Genomic DNA, 23740 nt, shown 5'->3' with positions numbered 1-23740 from the left:
CTGTGGGATGCCTCCAAGGTGGGAATCAAACTAAACAAGATGATACTGATAATATCATAATTCCAGCAATATTTTTCTCTTTGCTTTCAAGCGCATCCCAAGCAGGTGGCAGCTTTCTTGTTTTATTATTCACAAAACGAACTCAAAACAATAATCCAGCCCACGCCTTCCACTTAAGCTATGTTGCTCCCAGGTCTCCTCCTCAAGGACCGCTCAACCTGGACTCTGGATCCTCTCCTTATATCCAGATGGGACAACAAATATCCTGCAAGACTGAGCCAGCAAACCACACATCATGTTTCTTAGCAAGACCATCGTTTGCTAACAGGCTGAGATTTTCAGGATAACACTACACTGCCACTTAATATGTTATCATACTACTTATATATTCCAGCCCACTCTCTTGCAGGCTCAGTGGGGATAGAATTGCTTTCCCTTTGCATCATGTGTAATGCAAAACACATTCATTGTCTTTGCAGAGAAAAACAAGCGAATACTTATCTTTTGCATGTTCTAGACCTTCCTTGTTTCAATGACATATAAACTAATTTCAAGAGCCAGCATATCCAGACAGCCCTGGTGCAGGATTGCTACCAGTTCTGAACTTTGCAGGAATATGTAGATTTCATCATTTAGTCCTGTCTCTTTCTGCATTGACCATTTTAATACCCTCCACCTACCTCTGCTCCAACATTTCATGGGGTGTCCCTTCTCAGCAGCGTAATGCTTTGAAAAATGTTGCCCTTAGTATATGAAGTTTGGGTTTCTAAGCAGAGCTGGTTAAGAAGCCTCTTCTCTAGTTGGTGAAGAGATGGAGGCAATGATAAAAGATGATTAATCTATTAACTTTTACTACACGTAGCTACAAAAGAAATAAGAGAATGTGACTCTTATTTCCCACCATTGATTTGAAGGGTAGCCACAAAATTCAGTTTAGACTAGATGCCTAACTTTGAGTGGCTAAGCTAGCTGAGACTGATCCCATTCTTTCTTACCATGGTTCAGTACTTGACTTCGTACACGTGCTGGGATGGTGAGCCATAGAATTTGGAAAACTGAAGGCCAAAAACTGGAGACAGCAATAGGGAAAAAAAAAAAAAGCTACACTTTTCATAAGCTTAATTTCTTTAGGAAGAATGTATTTTGATTGGAATCTGGACCTTACAGGAGACAGGTGGTTGGGAGTTTCTTTTCTTTGTCCTCCCAAAAGATTTTGCCTATCCCTAGAAATCTCATGTAAATTAGAAATATTGTAAGATTTCTGCTGTGGCTGCTTCCTTGGCTAGATATGACTGGAGTAACAAGCAGCATAACAAGTACATGGTGACATATGGGAACAGCAGTACACAAATATAGTCAGTGCAAGATAATCCAAATCACAATCTTGGGCATTCATTGACTCAGCTAGGTTTGGCAAGCAGAATAGGGATTTATAAAAATAAGGTTGTGCCTTTCAATGCTTTTCAGCTGATTTTATGCTAAAAGAAACCTGAGGATCAGAGCAGTGAGACACGCAAAGCTAAAGTCTCTAAAATCCCTGCAGGCCTTATTATGTGTGTAAGGAGACAGACAGCACGTATTTCAGGGCTGGGGAAGCTATTGCACTTGATTTAAGGGTAATTAAAGTGTGTGAGTGACAGCAGAGATGACATGTGATGCATCAGACACCTTTTCTCCATCTTGCTTCCTGCTTGGCAAATTCATTTGCATTCTGAATGAAGGATAATGTCGCATAGCCTTCTGCCTTTACCCTCCTAGGCTTTCTGTTCTGCTCTCCACATTCCTCCTCACAGCTCTTATCTGCTCAGGGAGTTCAGAGAGAATATCTGGGGTTTACAAGTAAGTAGGTCCTTATTCCTTCCAAGGCTAAGTCAATGACAAAACGTTTATTCCTATCAGTAGTTCATGGTCATGCCTTAGAGTGTAAAAATTACCAGTCTAGTGGGCCATTGAGAAGAAAATATCTCCTGCACTGAAACATTTTTGTTGGCCATTGTCTACTGCTCTAGTGCAAATGCATGCAGAGAAGAAGGGATGATGTGCTCATTGGTATTTTAAATCTGCCCATGGCTCATTTTGATTCCAGTAAGTCAACCAAAACCAATGTGAGAGCGAGGATTCATTGTAAATATTCAGTTTTGGAAGTGAAGCAGTCTGCAGTTGTGCACACAGCACTTGCAATGCACAGCCTGAGCCTGATGGCTGACAGATGTGTGACAAACAGGCACAGAAAATATCACGAATGGCTTCTCTTGCACTTACACCAGCAGTTCCACCCGTACACGTGCACCAGATACTGAGAGCTCAGAAGACTGTTGTCTAAGCCTTATTTTTAAAAGATCTGTAAGGAGGTTGAAGGCCAGCCATGATTGCAGATAGATGTATTTACATTAAAGCTGAAAGACAGAGAATGCACACAGAGCTGATAATTGTTCACATTATTTCATCTGCCTAATAGCAGAACAAAATTACCGGCAGACTTGAGTTCACTGCAAGTGAAAACAAAAAGCCTAAGGCACTCACAGAGCCATTAGGAGAGAAAGGAAGGCTTGGGCTTTGACCTGTGACAGTCATTTGCCTCCTTTGACTGCACCTCTAAGTTGAGCTGAAGCAAACTGAAAGTAATGATGGAGCCAAGGATACATCTCTGTGGGCAGCAGGTTGCCAAAGGGGGAGAGGGTAGCCGTTCACTTGCCATACAAAGGAGGCATTTCTTTCACTGATTCTTGATTAAAATGGTTGTGAGCCACAAAGTCATGCTGGGGAATCCAGGGGTAAAGAAAATCCTTGGGGGTTTCACCATTTGATTTAGGAAGTGAGGATTCAAGGTGCGGAAGGGATGCCATTTGGATCGGATAGTTTATGAGCAAACAGTGTTGCTGAACTAATGGATAAATAAACAGTGATTCTGGAGAAGAGTCTTCAGGGAAAGAAACGGCCAATCCTTCCTGTGATAAATGTCACTCCAGTAGTATTGCTTTTGTCTCCTATTTCTGGAAGTAGAGCTCAGGTTTGTAGGTTAAAGAAAGGTTTGGAAGGAAATTGAGAGTCACAGAGTTGGGATCTATATTCTTTGACGTGACAAATCACAGCAGATCAGGGTGAGTACTGTCACATTGCGAAATCAAGCTTAAGACGCCTGTTCTGTTCTTTCTCACTAATACCTGGCATAAAGACCTCCCTGAGACCAGCTGTTCAGGGACAAAATAGAAAATGTCTGAAGGAGGATAGAGAGGGAGGGAGGGAATACAGCAGACATGGTGAAATTGCCTGTGTCTGAATAGATTTATGTAACCACTTTAGGATAATAAGGATTTTTTAATTATTATTATATTTCATTGTACACATATGCACTTTTGGGCACCCCACATGCATACATACGGATTTTCCCTTTTTGAAAGCAACAATCTTTTTTTTTTAATCTTTTGAAGCAACATATCTAGTATGTTGCTAGCATGTCTAATATTCACTCTGCTCCATCAGATGCCATTATCCTCCCAGCAGTGATTTCCAATGGCAAAAACTTCATGGCTCTCCTCCCTTGAGTAACAGAAATGTAGCAAGGGGCTCAGCTGAGGTATTTAGCAGAGGGCTCAATAATTCTGGTGGAAAGAGGGGTGCTCATACAAAGCTGTAATGACTAGCTGTCAGGGAGATGCATGGTGTCCTTTCAGCAACTGAACACAAACAGATGAGGGTGACGGTGGTATTTCTCCAGTCCCTAATTAGAGCTATGTGATGGCAGAGGCACAAATGGAGATGTTTTCCATCATCTCCGGTGAGGAGGAAGGTAAAGCAGAGAAGCTGGTTTGCTTTTGTTAGCCCCAGGCATCCTTTGCACTGTGATACGTGTTTACCTCCTCGTTTTTATCACTCTCCCCTTAGCTGTTTATTTCCTCTTTTGTTCTGTTTCTCCCTGTGTTCCTTCCCTTCCCTGACCACCTTCAGATTCCTAGCAGGAACCCGGTTTCTACTTTACGTACCTGGAGCCTCCAGATTTTCCAGCCTGCCCAATCCAATTGTTCTGAGCTGCAGTGAACTTTAAGGACCGCTTGTAGGGGTGGTACATACAGGTCACTCAGTGCTGCAGATAAAAGAAGCTAAGAGTTGGGGAGTAATCCTAAAAAGCTGAAACCAGGGCTCAAGAATTGTATTTCCAGCTCTGGAGTCTCACCCGGAGGTACTGTGTAGGTAGGTGAGCTCTTTAGCTCTATGCTTTCATATACAGCAATGCAGAAACACAAATGTGATGCAGGAAAGAGAGATCTGGGGCTTTAGAAAATCCGCTTGTACCAAAGGTGCTCTACAGGAGGCAGGGAAGGAAGGACAACTTTATGTCTAGCTAAATGTGAAGAAATTAAAAAGGAGGGTGGGGATATGTATTTTTTCAAGGTCCTGTGAGGGGAAAAGAGACACCCACATCCCTTCATTCATATCCCTGTCCCTCACAACCTTTTCCTCAGATTTAGTTTATCACAGCATCAGCTGCATCTCCTTCCCCACATACAGTTGAAAGCAGAAGCTCATTTCAGCTGACTGCACCAAGGAAACATGGGGGGAGTCTCAGACCTTGTCCCCCACAAAGTCTCCTCTGGGAAGTCCAAGGAAATGCAGAGTCCCCTGTGCTAAATTCAGAGGTTTTGGCAGGTAGACAGCAACAACAGGAGGTGGGAACAGACAGCTGTGCAGGGGAGGAAATGGTGATATAAATACATGTTTAATTGTAGTTTAATTACAATTACTTACTAGGCAAAGTTTATTTAAATGCAGTGTAATTAGAGTGAGACCTTGATTTAATCACAGTCTTATCAGATACGGTTACTACTATTTTCCTCCGCTTCCTCCTCCTCCACCTTCTCTTACACTCCCTCTCTTGAACTTGCCTGAGGAAATTAAACGCCAAAGCTTGAAGTAAGCAGAAGGTATCCATCTTGGAAAGCTTTCAGTTTCCTGAAAATCTGATTGCCAGGTGGCTACTAGCCCAGAATTTTCTCCCTGGAAATTGTGAAACCCCCACTCTGTCCTGGCAAGCCATTATTCTTCCTTAGCAGCTAATGATAATGGATCCTCATTAGCTGGGAATGACTTATCAGGAATATAATTCATCACTGATGGCAGACCTCATAACCCATCTGCTCACAATGAGTAAATTATATAGCCCAGTCAGAAGAGATGGATTGGTCTTTCTGATCTACCTTTGGAGAGTGTCCACATCCTGTCCCAATCAGTACGTACTTTGTCTTCGCTCCATGAGTTAGGTGAACATGAGGAGAGACATTTGGGCAAAACCTCTTGAACAGCTGACCTCAGTTCTCATCATTCACCATTCTCCCTCCTCCACTGCTGCCTCTTCCTGTGCTCCTCACCTTGACATGAGTCTCAGCATGGCAGTAGTTTACTTGTTTAGGAGACGAGCACTAATGTCAAACATCTCTTACAGCCCTCTACAAGGACAGATAGGACCAATTCTGAGGAGTGCTGGGCATTGTGGTGCAGAAGAGTGATGCCCAGTGCACCATAGTGCCAGCTCCTGGCAGGTGATTCAAATTTCTGCCACGATCTCAGCTGGCAGCCACCACTGGGTCCCAAATAATGCTGTGTCCATTTAGGGATGTCCTGTCCCTCCCTTTGGACAGTTCTGGAGAAGATCTTTAGAAGTTCTTTACTCAGCAGGTAAAATCTGATTCCCCTCTGTAATAGCTCCATAAACTATGAGCAGGTTTGCTGACTAAAGTGAAAATATCATTTACTCCTTCCATATCAATACCAGTTAACTCATGTTGCCTTACTATGCATCTGTCTCAGTCTTTTTTTCCAGCATCTCTAAGCAAAGGAAAGAGTTAAATGTATCCATAAAGCAGTGGAGCTCTTCATTAATTAATGTATATTTCATTCTGCCATTGAACCATACTGGCCCTTCAAGAAGGAAAATTATGAACTGCTTGGGTCTTTGCTCAGGGAACCAAAACCAGAGACATGGAGGCTTTTCCCTTCCTCCTTTTTCTGTCATAGTTTGCTCTGCTTTCTTTCTTTTTCTTTTTTTTTTTTTCTGTCTTTTTTTTTTTTTTTCCAGGTGCTCTTGACATTTTAACAGACTCTCTGATCACTTCCAGGTGACCTGAGCATCTTTTGTACTATTCTTGTCACTATTCATCTGGATGAGAAAAAAGGAAGGAGAGGAAAAAAAAAAAAAAAAAAAAGGCAAGACAAGGTTTTAGTTTTTATTGTCCTTTCTCTCCTGGCCCTCTCCATGTCATTCAGACCAGAGCCCTTGGTGGGGACAAGCTCTCTCCCCATCACAGGCTTTTTAAGAGCAGAGGGTCACTTAATCCTTCATAGACTGTGGAGCGGGTGGCTGTGAAACCTATTTAACCCCTCGCTGCAGTGTTGTGCTGGACCTTGCGTTGCAGATCACAATAAATCGCACAGTGTCAAATGGATTTTTCTCCCTGCTTTAATATTTATTTGGCATTGAAATTTTAATAGGGAGGCACATTCTCTTGTCATCCTGTGAATGCCCAGTGGGTGAAAGAAGGGAAGGGACAAACACAGAAGAATGGATGCAAAGTGCTGGGGGAGGGAAGAAAGAAAAGGCGGGGAAGGAGTATAGGAAAAGGGAAAGGGGGAGGCAGCAGTCACTGCAGCATCTCTGTTTGAAGACGAGTTTCTCAGATAACAGCAGCTCAGTACAGCTCCCTGCCCTTGCAGCAAGGGGCAGCTCACACAAAGCAAGGAGGTAAACAAGCCTGGGAAGGACCCAAAGGTAGTTGCACCCTCCCAAAGTTCTTTTCTCTCATCCACTTTTACAGCAAAAAAAATAAATACATAAATAAAATAATAATAATTAATTAATCGGTGATTTGTGGAACTGGATCTGGAAAGAAAAAAAAAAAGGAGACTGTGGTTGTGGTCCAAAATGCGCGTTAGACTCCAGTGTTGTGTATTACTGCGAGAATGGGATAGAGTCACGTCGAGGAGACAGATACCACTGACTAGATAAAGAGATGGTGTGGAGAGATACAGTAAGTGCTTCAGATAGGTGACAAGTGTTAGATGGAGTGGATATATAGTTATAATTAAAGAGATGGATACTATGAGTACACATGGGAAGATGCCTCAGACAGATGCACTGTGAATAGATGTTGCAGGAAGAGGGATATTGTGAGACAGACACTGTCTGGGAAAAATGGATAAGGCAACAAATAATGCTACAGCTAGGCACATAAAGATTGATTCCGCTGATAAATAAATTCTATAAATAAATACTCCAGAAAGATATTTCAGTAGCCTGCCATCTATGAATATTTGACACACACATCTAAGAAACTGCATAGTACCTCATCCAAAATAAACCTAACCAAGTAGCTACTAGATATGTGTACGACTCATGCTGTTTAAACATTGAAGAGATGTTAGCAGTTGCAGCAAAAACAACAATTTATCACCTGATTTGAAGCTCATTTCACCCTGATTGTTTCAACATTGATGGCCTGGCAAGAACATGGCAGAAAAGGCCAGGCCAGCAGGTAGACAATTAAGTGCTGAAGAGACACTGAACAAATAAATGGGAAAATATAGTGTTTGTATTTCAGAACTGGAAACAGACCACAATCTGGGTACAAAATTCCAATTTTATATCTGGGTTTACAAACAGATGACACATTTCAAAATCATTTCCACCTCTAGGTACTGGCACAGTTCTGATCTTCTGTGCCTGTCTGCCCCACGCTGCTACTACAACCCCACAAGCTCCCATAGGGAGCTCCATTCCCAACTCTCTCCAGTTACCTTACTGACTACAGAGAGCAATCGAAACTCCCACTGCTGTGTGTCCTGGCAGCACCACAGAACATCGTGTTCTCCTATAATAAGCTTTGAGCAAGAGTTCTCATCTACATGGACACCTTCTCCTGCTGAGGCTGTCAGGTTCAGCCCCACGCCTGGCAGATGGTGCCCAAATTGAGAGCCTCTCCAGGGAGGCAGGTCGTGTCAAGGTCTCTCTGGCCAGCCGTTCTGAGGACTGCCTGTGTCCAGGGCGTCTGAGGAGTGAATGTACTTTTGTAATTTACATCTTTCCACCTTTGCTGTGTTTGTTCTGTCACACCCCAGGCCTCCCTTGAGCCTTATAGAGGGCCCATTTTATTCCTGTGGTCAAGTTTTCAGTATTCCCACTGGATGGCTCTCTGTACCTGCTACTGTCCTGTTTGCCTTTGTAGCCACCACCCTATCCTGAGTTTTGGCAGGACCCACCCTTCTGTTGATTGCTCAGCCCTGTCAGGGATGCTCATTTTGGGGCTATTAGGCTTTACTTAGCACGTTTTATCATGCTGCTATCGAAGCAGACAAGTTCCTTTCAGGGCCCTGGTAGGTATCCTCCAGGCTACTGCTGTGCTGCTTGCTCAGCACTCTCAGCCTGTGCTCTGAACCCTAGAAGAGTTTATGATGTACCTCAAAGTCAATCTGGCGTATGCCAGACTTGGTTTGCTCAGTTCATTTTCTCTGTGACCTCAACACCTCCAGTCTGCAGGTCCACAGAGTTGGACAGACAAGCACATTAACCTCAGCTCTCTTCCTTTGGCACCTCCTCGCCACCACAATTAGTGCTTCAAAACAGTCCTAACCATAAGCAGTTTGATTTCTTGCTATGACAGACACTGTATTAAATATATGTTTTCTAAATCATTTGATCTAATGTGTGTACTTGTAGAGCCTCACAGAAGGAACTTCACAAACTGTCTTTTAGCTTGTTATGGATGTTGCCTTCAGGGTCCAAATACTAGTTTGTGGGAAGGAGATGATATATATTTTTAATGGCTTCAAACACCAAATTAAATTTTAAATTAGCATTCAAGTCTAGCATCCATTTTTAGTGATGATGCTTAATATTATGGTGAGAGAATCAAGTGCTTTACATGGTAGGTGCCAATCGAGGCTTGTTTGGGAAGTTATCCAAGGACTCTTGGGTACCACATGCTGGGAAAGTGATTAAAACCCTGTCAGGTTAAGTGAGAAGAGTATTTTTGGTTTTCCCTTCTCCCCTTCATTTCAATCTTTTTATCAGTCAGTTTCTATCTCCAAGGATATATCTTGTAATAATAATTGCTTGTTATCAGTGGATATTTTCCAGTACAGCAAAGATATCTAAATCCAAAGTCTCCAACAGAGGAAATTGATAGGTCTGAGTTTAAGGAGCGTTAGGTTAATCCATCTCAAAGGAGACTCTTTGTAAGAAGGGAAATGTTAGGCATTTCCTGACTATGGGGAGTAGTGTGGGAGAGGGGTGTGCCAGGCTTCTGAGGGGGACAGGCCTAGAAAGCAGCAAGGGAATAGACAGCTCAGGAAATTTTCTTCTTCCTCGATTGTCTCCCCATGGACTTCCTTTGCATTGGAAATAGCTAAAACAGCATGAGAATGTGAAAGGAGGCAACTGCGTGAAGCTAGGGCTGTTCAGCGTTCAGAGCAGATGACTGGGAGATGCAGAATTTGGTTTGTTGTACCTGGCTTTGCTCGTCTGTCATCACAGATCTTTGAATGTATAATATAGCTTCTGCTTAATGAATTCACCCTCAGCAGCCTAGGTTAATATGACTCTAATTGTGTGAGTGTATTTAATTGCAGCCCTTGTTCTCCTAAACTTGCAGGAGACAGTTACAGTAAATACCTGCGTGTCTCAGAAAAACAACCAGCAGGATCTGTGCCATCTTTCTCTGCGACCTGTTGCTAGGACCACGGCTGAAAAAGGCTGCACAAGGATGCCCTGGATCAGGCCATACAACCTCTCTGACCTTGCTCTGCCACTTCCCAAGCATCGTGCTTTCCCAGAACTGCCTGGGCAGTTCCAGTCCTCCAGCAGTGCCTGCAGTTTGCACCATGCCTTGTTGTAAAGCCTGTCCTTGCAATGGGTATGTAAGGCTGATGCGAAAGTGCCATCGGCTCTCCCTGCCATTGCAATTATGACAAAATAATTGTCACTGCACAACACTCCTGTCACTAGCAAAGCAAGAAATACTCTGAGTTTTAAAAATCAGGGAGATAGACTTTGTATCTTTGCCAAAGATGCAAGTATTTGGATACTGTATTTGTCCATGCAGGACATATTTCTTATATCTTGGATTCCTTCAAATTCTGTTCATTGAATCTGGGAGTTCTTCACTTCCTGTTCTAAAACCAACAAGATTTAAAGCACTGTTGTTCCCTGCCTCAGAAATGGCTGCAAAATTAGTGGTGAATGATGCCGTTCAGGAGCTCAGCTGCTCGGTCAGACCTGCCGGTGCAGCTCCATGCACGTTAACGGACCTTTCCCTGTGTAAATCATCAGAATGCTTCCCCTGTTGTTCAGAAAGCAACATTGGGTGTTTCAGGCTGCGAAGCCTGTATGTAAAGTAAATGCATTGTTATTTAAAAGCAATTCATATTGTTGGGAAGCCCAGGCAGGTAAGCTGATTGGTGGGTAAGCAATGGAGTGTAATAGCCCTGAGAAAACTGCTGTGTAATAACAGCTTTGATTCCTTGCAGGATAAAGCTGTATAATGTTGCCATCCTTCCTGTACCTTTCATGTGTACAGCACTTCATATACACTAAGTGTATTACTTTGTCATCTGGACTGATATCTGGTTTGATCCTCCTGGGCTTTGCTAGCCTGCTTGTGAGAAGTATGAAGTTTTCCAACAAAGTTTTAGGCTTAAGGTAACATCTAAATTATAGATTTCTGAAATCGCCTTGGCAGTGTTTCTTGATAGGCTGCTTTTTGAGCTAAGCTGATAACCCATCTTGCCACAGAGCTGCTTTTTTCTCCTTGATACTGAATTGCCTGTATCATGCACCATTAAATCTGACACACTTTATCTGCAGGTTGGCTGTGCAGAAAAGGAGAAAGTCCAGCATAAGCTTGGCAATCTCACGGTAAAGTCAGCGGCAGGCTGACTTTGCTGCACCTGCTCTACCGGCCTATTATCTCTGCCATTTGGAGAGCCTGGGTTCTTCAGCACTGTACATTTTTTTAAGGGGCTGTGAGTTACTGACACTAGAAATGTTATTGCAGAGGGTACCCACATAAAGCTGCTGGAGAAAAAAAGTTCTCTGGAGAAAATGATGTCATTGTGATTTGATAGAGAAGAGGGAAAAAGGAAAAATATTCTATGAAAGTGCACAGCAGTCAGGAACCCTGCATGCATTCAGTAATACAACCTTCCCAAAAGCACTCCCTCTGTAAAGTATGTATGTATATTCTAGCACTTGGATTTCTGCTGTTTGTACTGGAAAATATAATTTTTGTGGACTTTTTCAGAGCCTTAGGGAACAATTCCTGAGCCAGAATAACTCACGGTCTGGTCTTTTCCTGGTGTTCCAGTTCCTGGAAGACAGAACACACCATGAGAAGAGCAGATGTCACTTTATTTTGGTGCAATAAGCAGCTTCCTGAAGCAAAGATACAAAAATTGGAGCTAGGAAAACATAAATACAAAGGCAAATGCCAGGAAATACAAGATTTCTGTACTAATGAGGTTTTCAGGTCCAACGAAAGCAGCATACACAACTCCTCAGTCTTTCTTTCCTCGAGCTGGTTGGCTGGTTTTTGTGCTAGACAGGCGAGTTGGACAGTTTAAAATCAGAGGCCAGGCTGGGTACAGAAAATCTGGCAGCTCGCAACTGTTTCTTTCTCATCTGAATAATCTCCCCTTCACTTTTATGCCTTTAGTTGCTTCCAGCACTGCAAGAATTACAACATTTCTCTTTGAAATATGACCTGGCAGCTAATTCTTGGTATTACTGAGCACCTCTCTCTCCTCCTCATGTCAGCAGGAGTCCTACATCCTCATCATTCCTCCAGCTAAACTCTACATTCCTGCCTGGCAGGATCATGAACACTCAATTCTTTCTCTAATGGATCTGGAAACTTGCTATTTTCTTTACTGAAATCTTGGTTTGCTGAGGGGAGGTTTTGGATGTGACACACCAAGGTTATTAATCACCTATTTTCTTACTGCTTTCAAGAGGGAGACGGGCACTTACATAGAAGAGGCTATTAAATAGCTTAGACCCTCGTTCAGACTAGCCATGTGGAAGAGGGCTTCAGATACAACCTGGCTCTACCTCCATGCAATAAAATTGCTGTCCAGGTAGAACGATGGAGCCTGCTATCTCCATGTTATTAGGGAACTGGGGCAAAGACTGAAAAGCAGTTTGCCTAAAGTGACTGTGAGCCTGCAAGTGTAGAATCTTTATCTTTCAAACACAAGTGTTTTAGCCTCATGATTCAATTTTCCCTTGATGCACAGTCTGACACATCTTTTCAGTCACTTATTCTGCACACAAGAATTGACCTTTTATCATTTTTGGTTGTAAATCAGAGGGTGACGTTAAATGCTTAGGGTGGTTCTCTATGAAGTGATTGTTTCACTGCTCTGCAAGCTGTGCTCTAATTTGCTCCATCTATCCAAATATATGTCCCATTTTGATTAAATGAGTACTTTTGTCAGTTTATGTTGCTTCAGCTTTCACTCAGAATGTGCTTGCTTCTGTGATGTTAGCAGTCTTTTAAGAATTGTAGTGGGAATTTATATATGCATAGATAAATATACACACACGCATATTCACATACAGAAAAAGTACGAAAACGTAATTGCAACTTTCAGGTAAAACACATAGAACATTTTGGCAGGCATTTGAAAATTGATTTTTTATAAAATATTCAGGAAATACTCATGTTAACGGAGATTTTAAAATATGTTCCCTGCTGGGAATTGATAAATGTTACAAGCAACAAATGGATTCATTTGAAAACAGCATCTCAGTGTTATACGGGTGAAACATTATTAAAAAGCTGCAACAGGAACAGAGGAAAGTATTAGGAGATCTATTGTACAACAAACAGCAATGGCAACTCATATGTACTTTATTATGTTCTCTTAGCAATTTTATGCCATTTCCTTAGATCACAGCAAATGGTTGCTTTTTCCCTTTTCTCTCTGTTTACTGGGAGTTGTATGTTCCTGACTGGTTGCTCCTTCCTGCACCACGAATCCCTTTAAACCCTGTTTGAACAACAACGGTGATGTTTCATGTTTGCGTTAGCTCTCCATGCGTATTGTTTTTCTTGTGCACTAAATCACTAAAATTCTGAATTGCAATTCCTGACAGGCAAGTTTTAGGAGGATAATGAAATATTTGCTATTCTTCATGAAACATCTGGCAGGGCTCTGGCAAGATCAAGGAATTAGCAAGAGTTGCCACTTACATGCTGTATCTGACATTTTTGTTATCCTTAATGGAGTCCAAAGCATATGCAAATCAACCGCATAATGAGTGAGGTTAAGCAAGGTTTTGGATCTGGTTCCATATGGTGGTAAAAACATAATTGATCAGAATGTTTTGAAATATATTGAACACGAGTGTTCAGCTTTGTTTTATCTGAATCTCATTATGTCTGAGGAAAGATTTAGGGTGAGGGCAGAGGCTGAAGTTTTAACTGGATCTATTATTGGTTATCTGTGATCACACATACTTCATCAGATGTTTCTGCCATAAGCTCCACTTCAATTTGCTTTAAAAGCAAGATAGATGTTTTTGACCTTGCCTTTTCTGCTTTTTATTATTACGGGTGTATACTCTCTCTCTCTTCCCCCCTCCCTTCTTTCTTCCCCCTCCCTTTCTCTCTTTTGTAATCATGGTATTGACTAAGCACCCTTGTTCTCCTCAGGAAGGGTTAGAGAGCAGAAGTTAGGTATCAGCCTCACAATTTTTTACACTGCAGAAATTTCTCAGATCAATTTTAATGAACATACCTAGAATGAGATGCATAACTTTTGAGGGGATTATGATTTTACAGATTTCTGTTGGATTCATTTCAAGAAACCTGGGATACAGGATCTTGTAGAGATGAATTTACTTTGAGAGGTGGCCATGCTGACAGATGTCCATCAAGCTGGAAACTCTTAGGCTTAAGCATTTTGTCATCTTGTTGGCCCTGAAATTCAGAATTTTCAGAATGCTTCAGAAACTGTTTTCTGTGAACCTGAAGCTGAGATTTGCCTTTCCTTAAAGGCAGAATCCAGTGGTCAACCAGTTATCGATCCCCTACACGATGCTGTACCCTCTCCACTCTCTGGACACTCCAGTGCCTGAGTCATCTCATCCTTTTTTACCAGAGCTCAGTGCTTTTAGTCCTGGTCATTGTTTACCCCTTTGAAGACACATGATTATGAAAGATAAAAGAGCTATGCAGAAGGGTTTCTGGAACAGTCATTCTTTACTTTAAAAAATTCAAGAATGAGTCAGGCTCATGTGGAACAGGAATATGTATTTCCCTACAGGGAATCTGAGATCTTACCTTCACTTTTGCCACACAGTTTTGCTTTTCACTCCTAGTTTAAGTTCTCAAATAGCTGGTGATAATGCTTTCTGTTATAGGCAACCATTTCTGCCTGGCAGTTGACCTTCCCATCTTTCTCAAGTCCTACCCATCCTAAGTCTCCCTTCTGATGACCTGCTGTTTTGTCAACACTCAGCTGAAGGCTAGAGGCAAAGAAATGGTTTGCTTTGGTCAGAAGCCAGCTCTTTCTCTGTGGTTGCTTCCACTTGAATGCAATAGCATCAAGGTTCAGTGATCATCTATTGTTATCTCTCCGATACCTGTAGGAGTATCTCCTGAGACCTCCTATGGCTTGTAATGAAAACTGTGCTCTGAATACAGAGCAAGTGATGCGATTGTGTGGGTGTAGAGATGTGCTGGGGTCTGAGTGTGTATGTATATCTACATGTATGTGTGTATATTATTTATCTGTCTATCTCTTAGGAAAGATAGATAAGGGATGGTAATCTGCATATTTACTTGCACACACACACACATGCATCTACCATATATAGAGAGATTCTCTGAAGCATCAAAGTGGTTATCAGCTAAAAATAAATTTTCACAAAGAGAAAATAGTAAACATGAGGTTGTTTTCTCCTCTAAGGGGCATAATGGTGGGAATTCAGTCATTTACAGCAGTTTTTATTTCAGTCAGGTACTTAGATGTGCATCTGTTATCTGGTATGCAAGCAAATATTTGCATACATGGTTATCTGTATGAAAAAATACCATGCTCATAAAATATATATGTGGCTAAAATACAGTCTGGAAGTGTCTTGGCTATCTTAAAACATTTTGCTTTCAGAAACCCTAAATCCTTTAAGTCGCTCAGAGACAACTAAGGGATATATACATATGGAACTTGGACTTTTGAAATTAAATATATAGAGCCAATTACAAACTTGGATGAAGTCAGTGGAATGATATGAATCAGCACCAAGGGAAACAAGAACCCAGGATTACCTGCATGCCTCTACATTATTTATCCTCAGCAGTGCAAACTTCCAGCATTTAAGCCAAAATCTTTCCACATTTCTTTCCTCCTTACAGCGCCAACATCTGAATTACTGGAAGCACCCAAAAGCAATTACAAGGATTCCAATAATCTTTCTGTATTACAGTGGCTGGACTGCTAAGTATCATCGATAACTTGATTATCATTTTGAAAAGAAATTGCTTGGGGTAGGGGCTCTGGGAGAAAAGCTCCCAAACACTTACAAATCATATTTTCACCAACTCTTACATTATTCAGTGTCCTAATGAGTTCCAGTAGTCCCATACAGGGCTGTTTGACTTCTCACATTTCCACAGGAAGCTTAAGCTGTGCAAAGTCAAAATGTTATCAGTTTTGGAAGCATTTCTTTTGACTCTTAATCTCAGAGTGAAACCCAAGCCTCTGGCAGTGCTTCCTGGTGGATATTACCCCAACCTATTTTATGCTACCCATCTTTTATTTCCAGCATTTACCTCCCATTTTTAATGAATGTAACAAGATTGCGATGGATTGGATTTTTAATACTTTATTGCTAGTTGCTTCATTGGAGCTGGCTGTAAGTTTCTGTTCAGCATAGGAATACAAAATCTGTCCAATGGCTGCAGAACATACCGATGAGGTGTTTCACAGGTACTTGTCATCCAAGAACTTCTAATTGATTTCAACAGCAAAAGGGGTTGTGCTGCCTGCATTCTGGCCCAGAATACATGTTGTGTGACATTCTTCTCTTAAATAAACACCAAGTTTTAGTGCAATATGGATTTGAAAAGCAAGACAGCTTAACCCAGGCTCAGTCTTCCAACAGTGCCTGATTATATCCAGTGTCTTATTAAAGGTCTTCAACTTGCTTAAACTTGATTTCCAGGTGTTGAGCTCTGTTGTTTGAGAATTTGGCCCAGTGCTGTGCAGATATAGGCAGTCAGAACTCAGATTTTTTTCAAGGATGACTCATGTTGTCAGGGAATTGACGCAGAAACCAGTGCTGGATGGCATTTTTAGGTGAATGAACTGTTCCCCAGTTGTGTGGAGTGGCTGAACTTGTCTGATGTGACCAAAATTTAGCAGGTTGCATGCATGAACTAGGGAAGGGAGAGAGGAAGAAAACATTTTTGGATTCTGCACCACCTGTCATAGCTCCATTTCAGGGCTGATTTGTATCTGTACAAGGCAGTTGCTTTTATTAATGCTTACAAGCCCACAGCTATAAGAATGCAAAAGATGCATTGTTAACGCTGCACTGATATATGGACTGGTTCTCCATTGAGAAGAAATTAATGATTGTTCATAGGACCAAATCCACAGCCTTTGGCTTCTCACCAGCTTTTCCATCCTGCAAATCTAAAGATCAGCTCATATGATTTTTATTGGTTAATATTAGAAGAAAGCCTGGATTTGACAGAGATATCTGGAATCTAGGAAAGCCACATAACCTTCAAACAGGAGAACACCCAATTGTCTTCCACCCAAACTCATGTTTGATGGAAGAATCACAGCTGTACCAGTGACACCCTGTAATTCAATTAAATGCAATTCCTCCTATTCAGAAAAGGGTTTCAGTCTCCCAACCATGTGTAATGAGAGGTGCGTACTCAACTTTTTCACTATTATTGCAGCAGTTACCAACCACCTTCTCACCAATAAGGAGAATAGAAACAGTCATTTCTTAGAAGACTGTCAGTTTCTGATGAATACAAGTAAAATGCTGTCCAGGGCTAAATTGTTGCAAGCCTGAATGAACATTAGGGGACAGTGTTGGCCAGGAGTCAGCCTGTTTCATGCTCTTCATGTTCCTTCTATTTACAAATCGTCTTCCCCTCTCTTAAACGATAAAGCCCCACTTGCTCCTTACTTATCTAACTGGTGCACCAGACATCCATTTTTAATCTGGCCAAATCAATTATAAATATTACAGCCTGCAATTGCCCTGGGAACTCCTGAAAAACTAATTAGTACAAATCTCACCAATGAATTACACCTTTCTCTTGGCTATTTGCAGCAGGAATAAAAAGAAAGACAGAAAAAGAAAAAACTGCACTCAAAGAGACCAAACATCTCTCAGCCATAGCAAACAGAATTCAAGGCAGTGGTTAATTACGTTCATATTGTTCATGGAAGGATGGGCCATGATGGGCTGAAATCCAGGGCACCTGGCATTGCCTAGGGCTTAGCTTGCATTTTCTTAGGAGATGTAAGATCTAAAAGTCCTTGGCAAAGAGTCTTTGCAAAAAAAGCGATCTTATGGGAGCCTACAAAGTTCATATAATTAGTGTTTACTGTGTAGCAGCAAAGGAGGCAAATGCAATAGTTCTTTAAGCTGGAGCCATCTTGCATCAGTGCGTAGCTGATTCCCTCCCTTAGTGAGGTCGGGGACTAAACAGAGCTTGTCTGGCTTTTCTCAGGCAGAAAGAGAAGCCAGGCTGCTGTCTGGGGAGCTCATGAATTGCAGAGATGAAATTGGAAAGTCATAGCAAGGTGTGCACCACACCTTGTACCAAGTGAATCAAAACACAGAGGGCAGACTAAAGGCCTTCTTTGTTGGCATCTTGTTGCTGTAGTGTATTTCTTGCACCAGGTGTAATTACCTAAAAGCATCATAGTTGTTTCATTTATCTCCTAAAATTATCCTTTATGAAGCTATTAAAGGCAGAATTGTACTCTGGGCTAACTACAAATGTGGCTGCTTTAGATTCATTTTAGATTCCTTACAAGACTTCAGAAGCAGTGTTCCTGTAAAATACTTTTAATAAAACATATGAATTCCTCAAAAGCAAAACTGTACAAGATCAAACACCCTTTTAGATTTGGTGACATAGATGGAATTTTTATGTCAAAAAAAGGAAGGGCAAGACAATCCCAATCCACCCCAGAGGGCATAAGAGCTGCAGGAGATTTTACTTACCAACACATAGGCAATGGTCCATACAATTGGTACAGTTTTGTTGGAAAAGGAGAGATTCCCCGTCCACACAGGTGATATAACTGGCCAGGGAACTTGGTGGTGTCTCCAGTCTCTGTTTGAGTGGAGAAAAGAGCACCATTATTTCAGGTGAATGCTGTAATTGCTGAGAATGTGGCCTGTTTCTGTCAGAAAATCCTTTTTATTTTCTGTTTTCTCACAGTAAAATGTCTGGTATCTTGGACATTTTCAACTAAGCCATTTCCTGACTTATTTTTATCTATGAACTCTATTATGGACGTCCTTGGCTCCATATGCACAGCTATATCCCTGTATTGGACAACTTCCAGTGGATTGGGACATATCATGACGGAGAGAAGGTTTAGGGGAAGGAGAGAGTAGGGCTATGGACAGGGTAATTATGCAGCTACCAGGATGTTATTTTTCACTGCAGAGAGAAGATAAAGATATGTTTGTTTGTTGATACATCTTCACAGGGAGTCATCGGTATATCCATGACCAGTGGTGGTCCCCAGCCTTGGGATTTTCTTCCTTTTTGTCTGAAGCATTTAACCACTTGCTTCCTAGATTTGCTCTGGCAAAACTGTAGCAAATTTCACAAGAGTGAGCTGAGCAATATGTATTAAAAAGAAAAAAGAAAAAAAAAAAAGAAAAAAGAAAAAAGAAAAAAGAAAAAAGAAAAAAGAAAAAAGAAAAAAGAAAAAAGAAAAAAGAAAAAAAAAAAAGTTCAGTTTTCTTCCCTACAATACTGCAACTTCTAGGCCAGTCAAGTGAAGGTCAAGCAGCAAACCTGAACAATAGTCACAGATTCCCTAAGAGGGACAGTTGTCAGTGCCCATTCTTTCCAGAAGAAAAGATAAAACATTCTATTTTGAGCGATTTAGTAGAATATACACAGAGCAAGTGACCTGCCACACAAACAAAATCTAAGTGAAAAATTCCAAGAAATTACTTCAGAAATATCTAGTTTTTCCCAGTGCTCTGGGAGTGTATGCACGTACATCATGTCGCTATATCCTATCAGCCAGAACTATAGGCTGTGTTTTCTGATGTGCAGTTCAGCAGGACAGCTGTCTTACAAGGTTTTTGTCCACCTGTGAGGTCGGCTGACTGAGAACAGGGGGTTTGTGCAAAACACCTGAAAGAATTGTTTCCCAGCCATACATAAAAGCTCCAGTTATATGGACATACAGAGAAGCACAGAACTTGTCCTTTTCCTCATGTTAAGTCAGAAAAAACAAAACAAAACAAAAAAAAAAAAAAAAAAACACAAAACAAACAACAACAACAAAAAAACAGAATTATTTTACAGCGTACCAAAGCCTGCTTTCTTTCTAAACCCAAGCAAACAAACAAACACACCCACATACAAAAGCAGAACTAATTAAGATCAAGTCATATCTCAATAACTATGCAAATTAAAAATCAAAACAAAGAAATTCTATTTATCACATCATAAAGTTGCAAATTGCTGTTGTGGCTCCCATCAGCTGCAATAGATGAGGGCTACGAGGCTGTAGGTTTTGAATTAGTAGATCAACCAACACGCATACATGTTTTATTGTGATAGCTGGGGGATTGTTGGCTGTAGATATATTAACAGCTTTCACTCCCCCTCTTCTGTACTGTGTTCACGTTCAGTGGTATTCATAGACTATATTTGTCTTGGAGTTCTCTAATGTAATGCCATTGGTCTTCCTCATTGTTTACCTTCTGTAAGACAACATCATTATTCTTTGGTAAATCTGTTTCTTGTCCCTTGGGTGTTTTATTTTGTTTACTTTTTATTTCTTTTTTTGTGGGGAGAATTCTTTTGCAGCTTTTAATAATCACATTAAAACCAAACAAAAATACCAAGAACCTGCCCCTAACAAAAACCTCTGTTTTCGAAATGAAAGAAAACCATGCTCTCTGCAATTGTATGCAGTTGTCTAGATGATGGCATTTCTGCTCATTACCATTTTTCACCATTTGCATTATCTCCTAGAGGAGCTGGTCTTTGTGACGTGGTGGAGCAGCATGCAATGACTTTGGCAGCTTCATTAGTGGGGCTCTGGCTCCCCAGCAATGCTGTCTGCTGCCTCCTCTCCTCTTTCACAAGCGACTCTAACCTGCTGGTTTGAAATGACCCATTTGTATTGCTTTGGTTTGTGTTTTATATCTTTCTGCTGCAGAAAGTGAATTATTGGGATGGAAAGTTCCACATGGAAGAGAAATGTAGCTGGTTTGTAGAGGTTGGTAATGTGATACAGAGCCTCTCAATTTTTAAGTCACCAGGGTGATTGCAGCCTCTCGTTGGCAGCGAGACGAAGTTGATGCCATCTATTTGCTGTTTGGTAGCTCATTATGTGATGTGTGGTGGTGGCATTGATCCAGTTAGTAGCAAGTATCAATCCAAATCGGAGAAGCCACCACTTAGGTCAGTGCTAATTGGCTTGCTCATTCACTGTCACAGCAAATAATCAAGGCACGGAGCAAACTGGGAAGAAAGGCATCTTTCTTGACCTCTAAAGATGGTCTAGGTACAGCCTTGCATGTGGTGAACCTCTCTCTGCAGTGTATACTTGCAACTATTGAATCGTCACAGTCTTAGTGCTTTGTATATTGTATTGGTAGGCAGCATGGCAGGAACTATCTTGGAGAGTTTCTGAAGGGCATTACAAAGGTTTTATTCATAAATACTTGCTTCCTAAAAACTGTCCTGTAAGTCTTCAATGTAATGAAATGCTTGTTTGATGTGATTTTCTTTTTCATATTCTGATGGTTGACTTCCAGATTTTCCTTCCATAGTAAAGTACTTCTGTGCTAGAATTCATTTTCCTCTTTTAGTCAGAAATCCAGTCCTAAAATCATTTAAGTCATCAAACTCAGAAGGTTCTCTGTTAATGGGTTTCCTAGGTTTAAGTAATAATGGTGATTTTTTTTAACTGTTATCCTGTTAATGCAAATGTTTGACATTCAGTTCCTAGACTGCAAACTGAATTGTTCCATCTGTAAAATAACAATGTGTTGAGTGGCAGCTATGCTCTGTCTCAATGGCATCAGCAGCTCCTCCCAAACATACAAGTGCAATGTCGAAAGTGGATACACTCAGGTCCTTTTTGATTGCAAGTCATCAAAAGCTTGTAAAGGAAAAATCTGGTTCCCCTGAGTTTAAACAGCTTTGAAAATTATCACAGGTACTTGGTATCATGGTAATTCATGCCATACTTGCATCTTCAAAAAAAGAAAAAAAGCAATCAAACCCACTGGTCAGACTCAATATACTGAGACTACTGCTTGTTGCTTTTTGTGCTGAGAGAATTGTCCTGGTTTGTTTTGTTTTGTTTCATGTCACATACTCAATTTCAGTATGAGTTCTTCCTGACCTAGATTTCTGGGCAGACTGAAGTGGAGCCAGAAACTGTAAAAGTGCATAATTATTCATTTATTTATTTTTAAGCTGTACAGCTCTATTAAGCTTTCAGAGAATCCTTTATACCCTGCCGTTGAAGTAAACTAAGCCAGAGATCAACCAGCAAAGTGGGTTGAAACTGCTTGTTTCTGATTGCAGAGTAGTCTGTATACAGTTAAGATCTGGAGACTCGAAGCTAGGAAAAAGTTATGCCTTTTTTTTTTTTTTTTGCTTTTTTTTTTTTTTTCTTGGATTGCGGAGAAGAGAGGAAAGAGATCAATACATCCAAGAGCAATACTTTACACCTTTGGTATGTTCTGAAACCTCAGATGCTGGCAGTGCTGTGAAACAGCTGAGAGCTGGAAGATTATTCCGGTTACTGACATGTAAATGAGCAGACCACACATTAAATCTGTGTATACTCCATCTGCCAAGCCATTCATTCTTCCCAACTTGGGACAAATTAGAAACTCTGGCCCAGTGGCGGAAGATTATTATTCCTTTCCCAGTCCCCCAAAGCAATACATTCTCCTGCTTTGAGTCTGATTGAAAACACTGACCTAGAGGTGAAAAACACAGTATCTGTCCCCCTGATTCATCCAGACTCTGACCTAGGCAGCCCTGAAACCACAGGCTGCTTTCTAGTCTCAAAAAATTACCCAGCTGCCCTCCCGAACTAAGGGCCAAATTGGAAGTAGACAGCTAGATAGGAGAAAGACCCTATCCCCCAGAGCCATCGGGTCTTGTGGTTACAGTTCTGTCATAAATATTGCATTAGACTAACTTAATAGAAAATGTATTGAAAGTGAACATGTAAAGAAAGCCTACAACCATTCCTGTAAGTAAATGGCAGGAGGCTAAGATGGTATAACCTACCCTTCTGAGAGACAGACAAAGGAGCTGTGGCATCTGTTCAAGAGTCTCTCTTCAGCCATTCTGACTTGCTTCTGAATTTGGCCTTTCTTCAGTAAGTCGTGCTGTCAGAGCCTTTTCATGCTCCTTCCAAAACACGAGCACTCCTGGTATTTCTGCCCACCTCGGAGTCGGTGTGCTCCAAGTCCCTAGAGCCTCTGTTTTCTGCTTGTTGCTGCCTCTTGTTAGCAGCGCTCTGAGCTTGCACAGAACAGGAGGCAAAGATGCCAAAGCACTTCAAGCACCTGGATTACTTAGATCTTACACCACATATGGAACTACAGCGAGGTGGATGATGATTAAACCAGCAACCTTGTGGAAACTGAATACCGCCTCCTCTACTGCATTTCAGCTGCTTTAACCTTGTAAGTGCCTTGAGGCAAGGATGATGCTGTCTGTGTATAAAACACTCTACATTAGCAGTAGCAGTAATAACAATAATAGTGCATTTCTCCTATGGGTTTGGTAAGTATCACTCTTCATTTTACAGCTGGTGAAACAGACACAAAGACACACAGGATCTTGCTTAGTGCCATCTTATGCTCCATTAGCAGAGCCAGGATTGAACCCAGGAAATGGATTTTCTTGTTCCTTGCTCTTACCGCTAGGTTACACACCCTCCTTTGATGACATCCAATCTCTCTTGTGATTTTTCTGCAGAAGCTGCAGCAACAGCAGCCTGGAGACTGATGATGAACCTCCTTGTGTGGAAGAAATCGATTATAATACTGACAGTTGTTCTGATGGTGAAGGGGACTTCTCGGAGCTAGACCAAGAGATCCAGGAGTGCCTCTCATGGGAGGAAGGAGAAGCAGAAGATGAGGGAGAGACCACACGACAGACATGCAGCTCCAAGGCTCTCAGGGGGCTTTACATTTCCAGCCAGCCAGCATCCAACAGTACGGCTCTCCCTCTGCGTTCAACACCACTTGGGGTGTACAGTGGGTTTGAGGGCAGCCCTGCGTAAGCAAGGCTTTGACTTGCAGAGCAGTAAGCAAATGAGCTACTGCTTGATATCACCTGTTTGCCAGCTTCAGCCCCCTTCCCAGATGTTGCTCCAGTTCTGCATGGAAAACTGACTGTGTGTTTGTGGAATTTCTATACATATATATACTAAGAACAACTTGCACTTTGTACAGAAGGCAGAGAACATCATCCTTTCCTAAACA

General features: G+C 41.4%; 1 protein-coding gene across 1 annotated transcript in view; it reads left to right on the top strand.

The window, feature by feature from the left end:
* The window catches only part of AGBL1 (AGBL carboxypeptidase 1), a gene marked incomplete at both ends in the record, with an annotated part of 284899 nt that extends 261361 nt beyond the window's left edge, over positions 1-23538 (top strand). Inside the window, one exon of the mRNA XM_084293364.1 lies at positions 23232-23538. Coding sequence (XP_084149490.1) covers positions 23232-23538 — 307 coding nt within the window. The remainder of the gene's footprint in view (positions 1-23231) is intronic.
* Between the last annotated feature and the right edge of the window lie 202 nt (positions 23539-23740).

The sequence above is a fragment of the Netta rufina genome (genome assembly GCF_964035555.1).
Source record: "Netta rufina genome assembly, chromosome: 11".
Lineage (NCBI taxonomy): Eukaryota > Metazoa > Chordata > Aves > Anseriformes > Anatidae > Netta > Netta rufina.
This window is presented reverse-complemented; position numbering and strand designations above follow the sequence as displayed.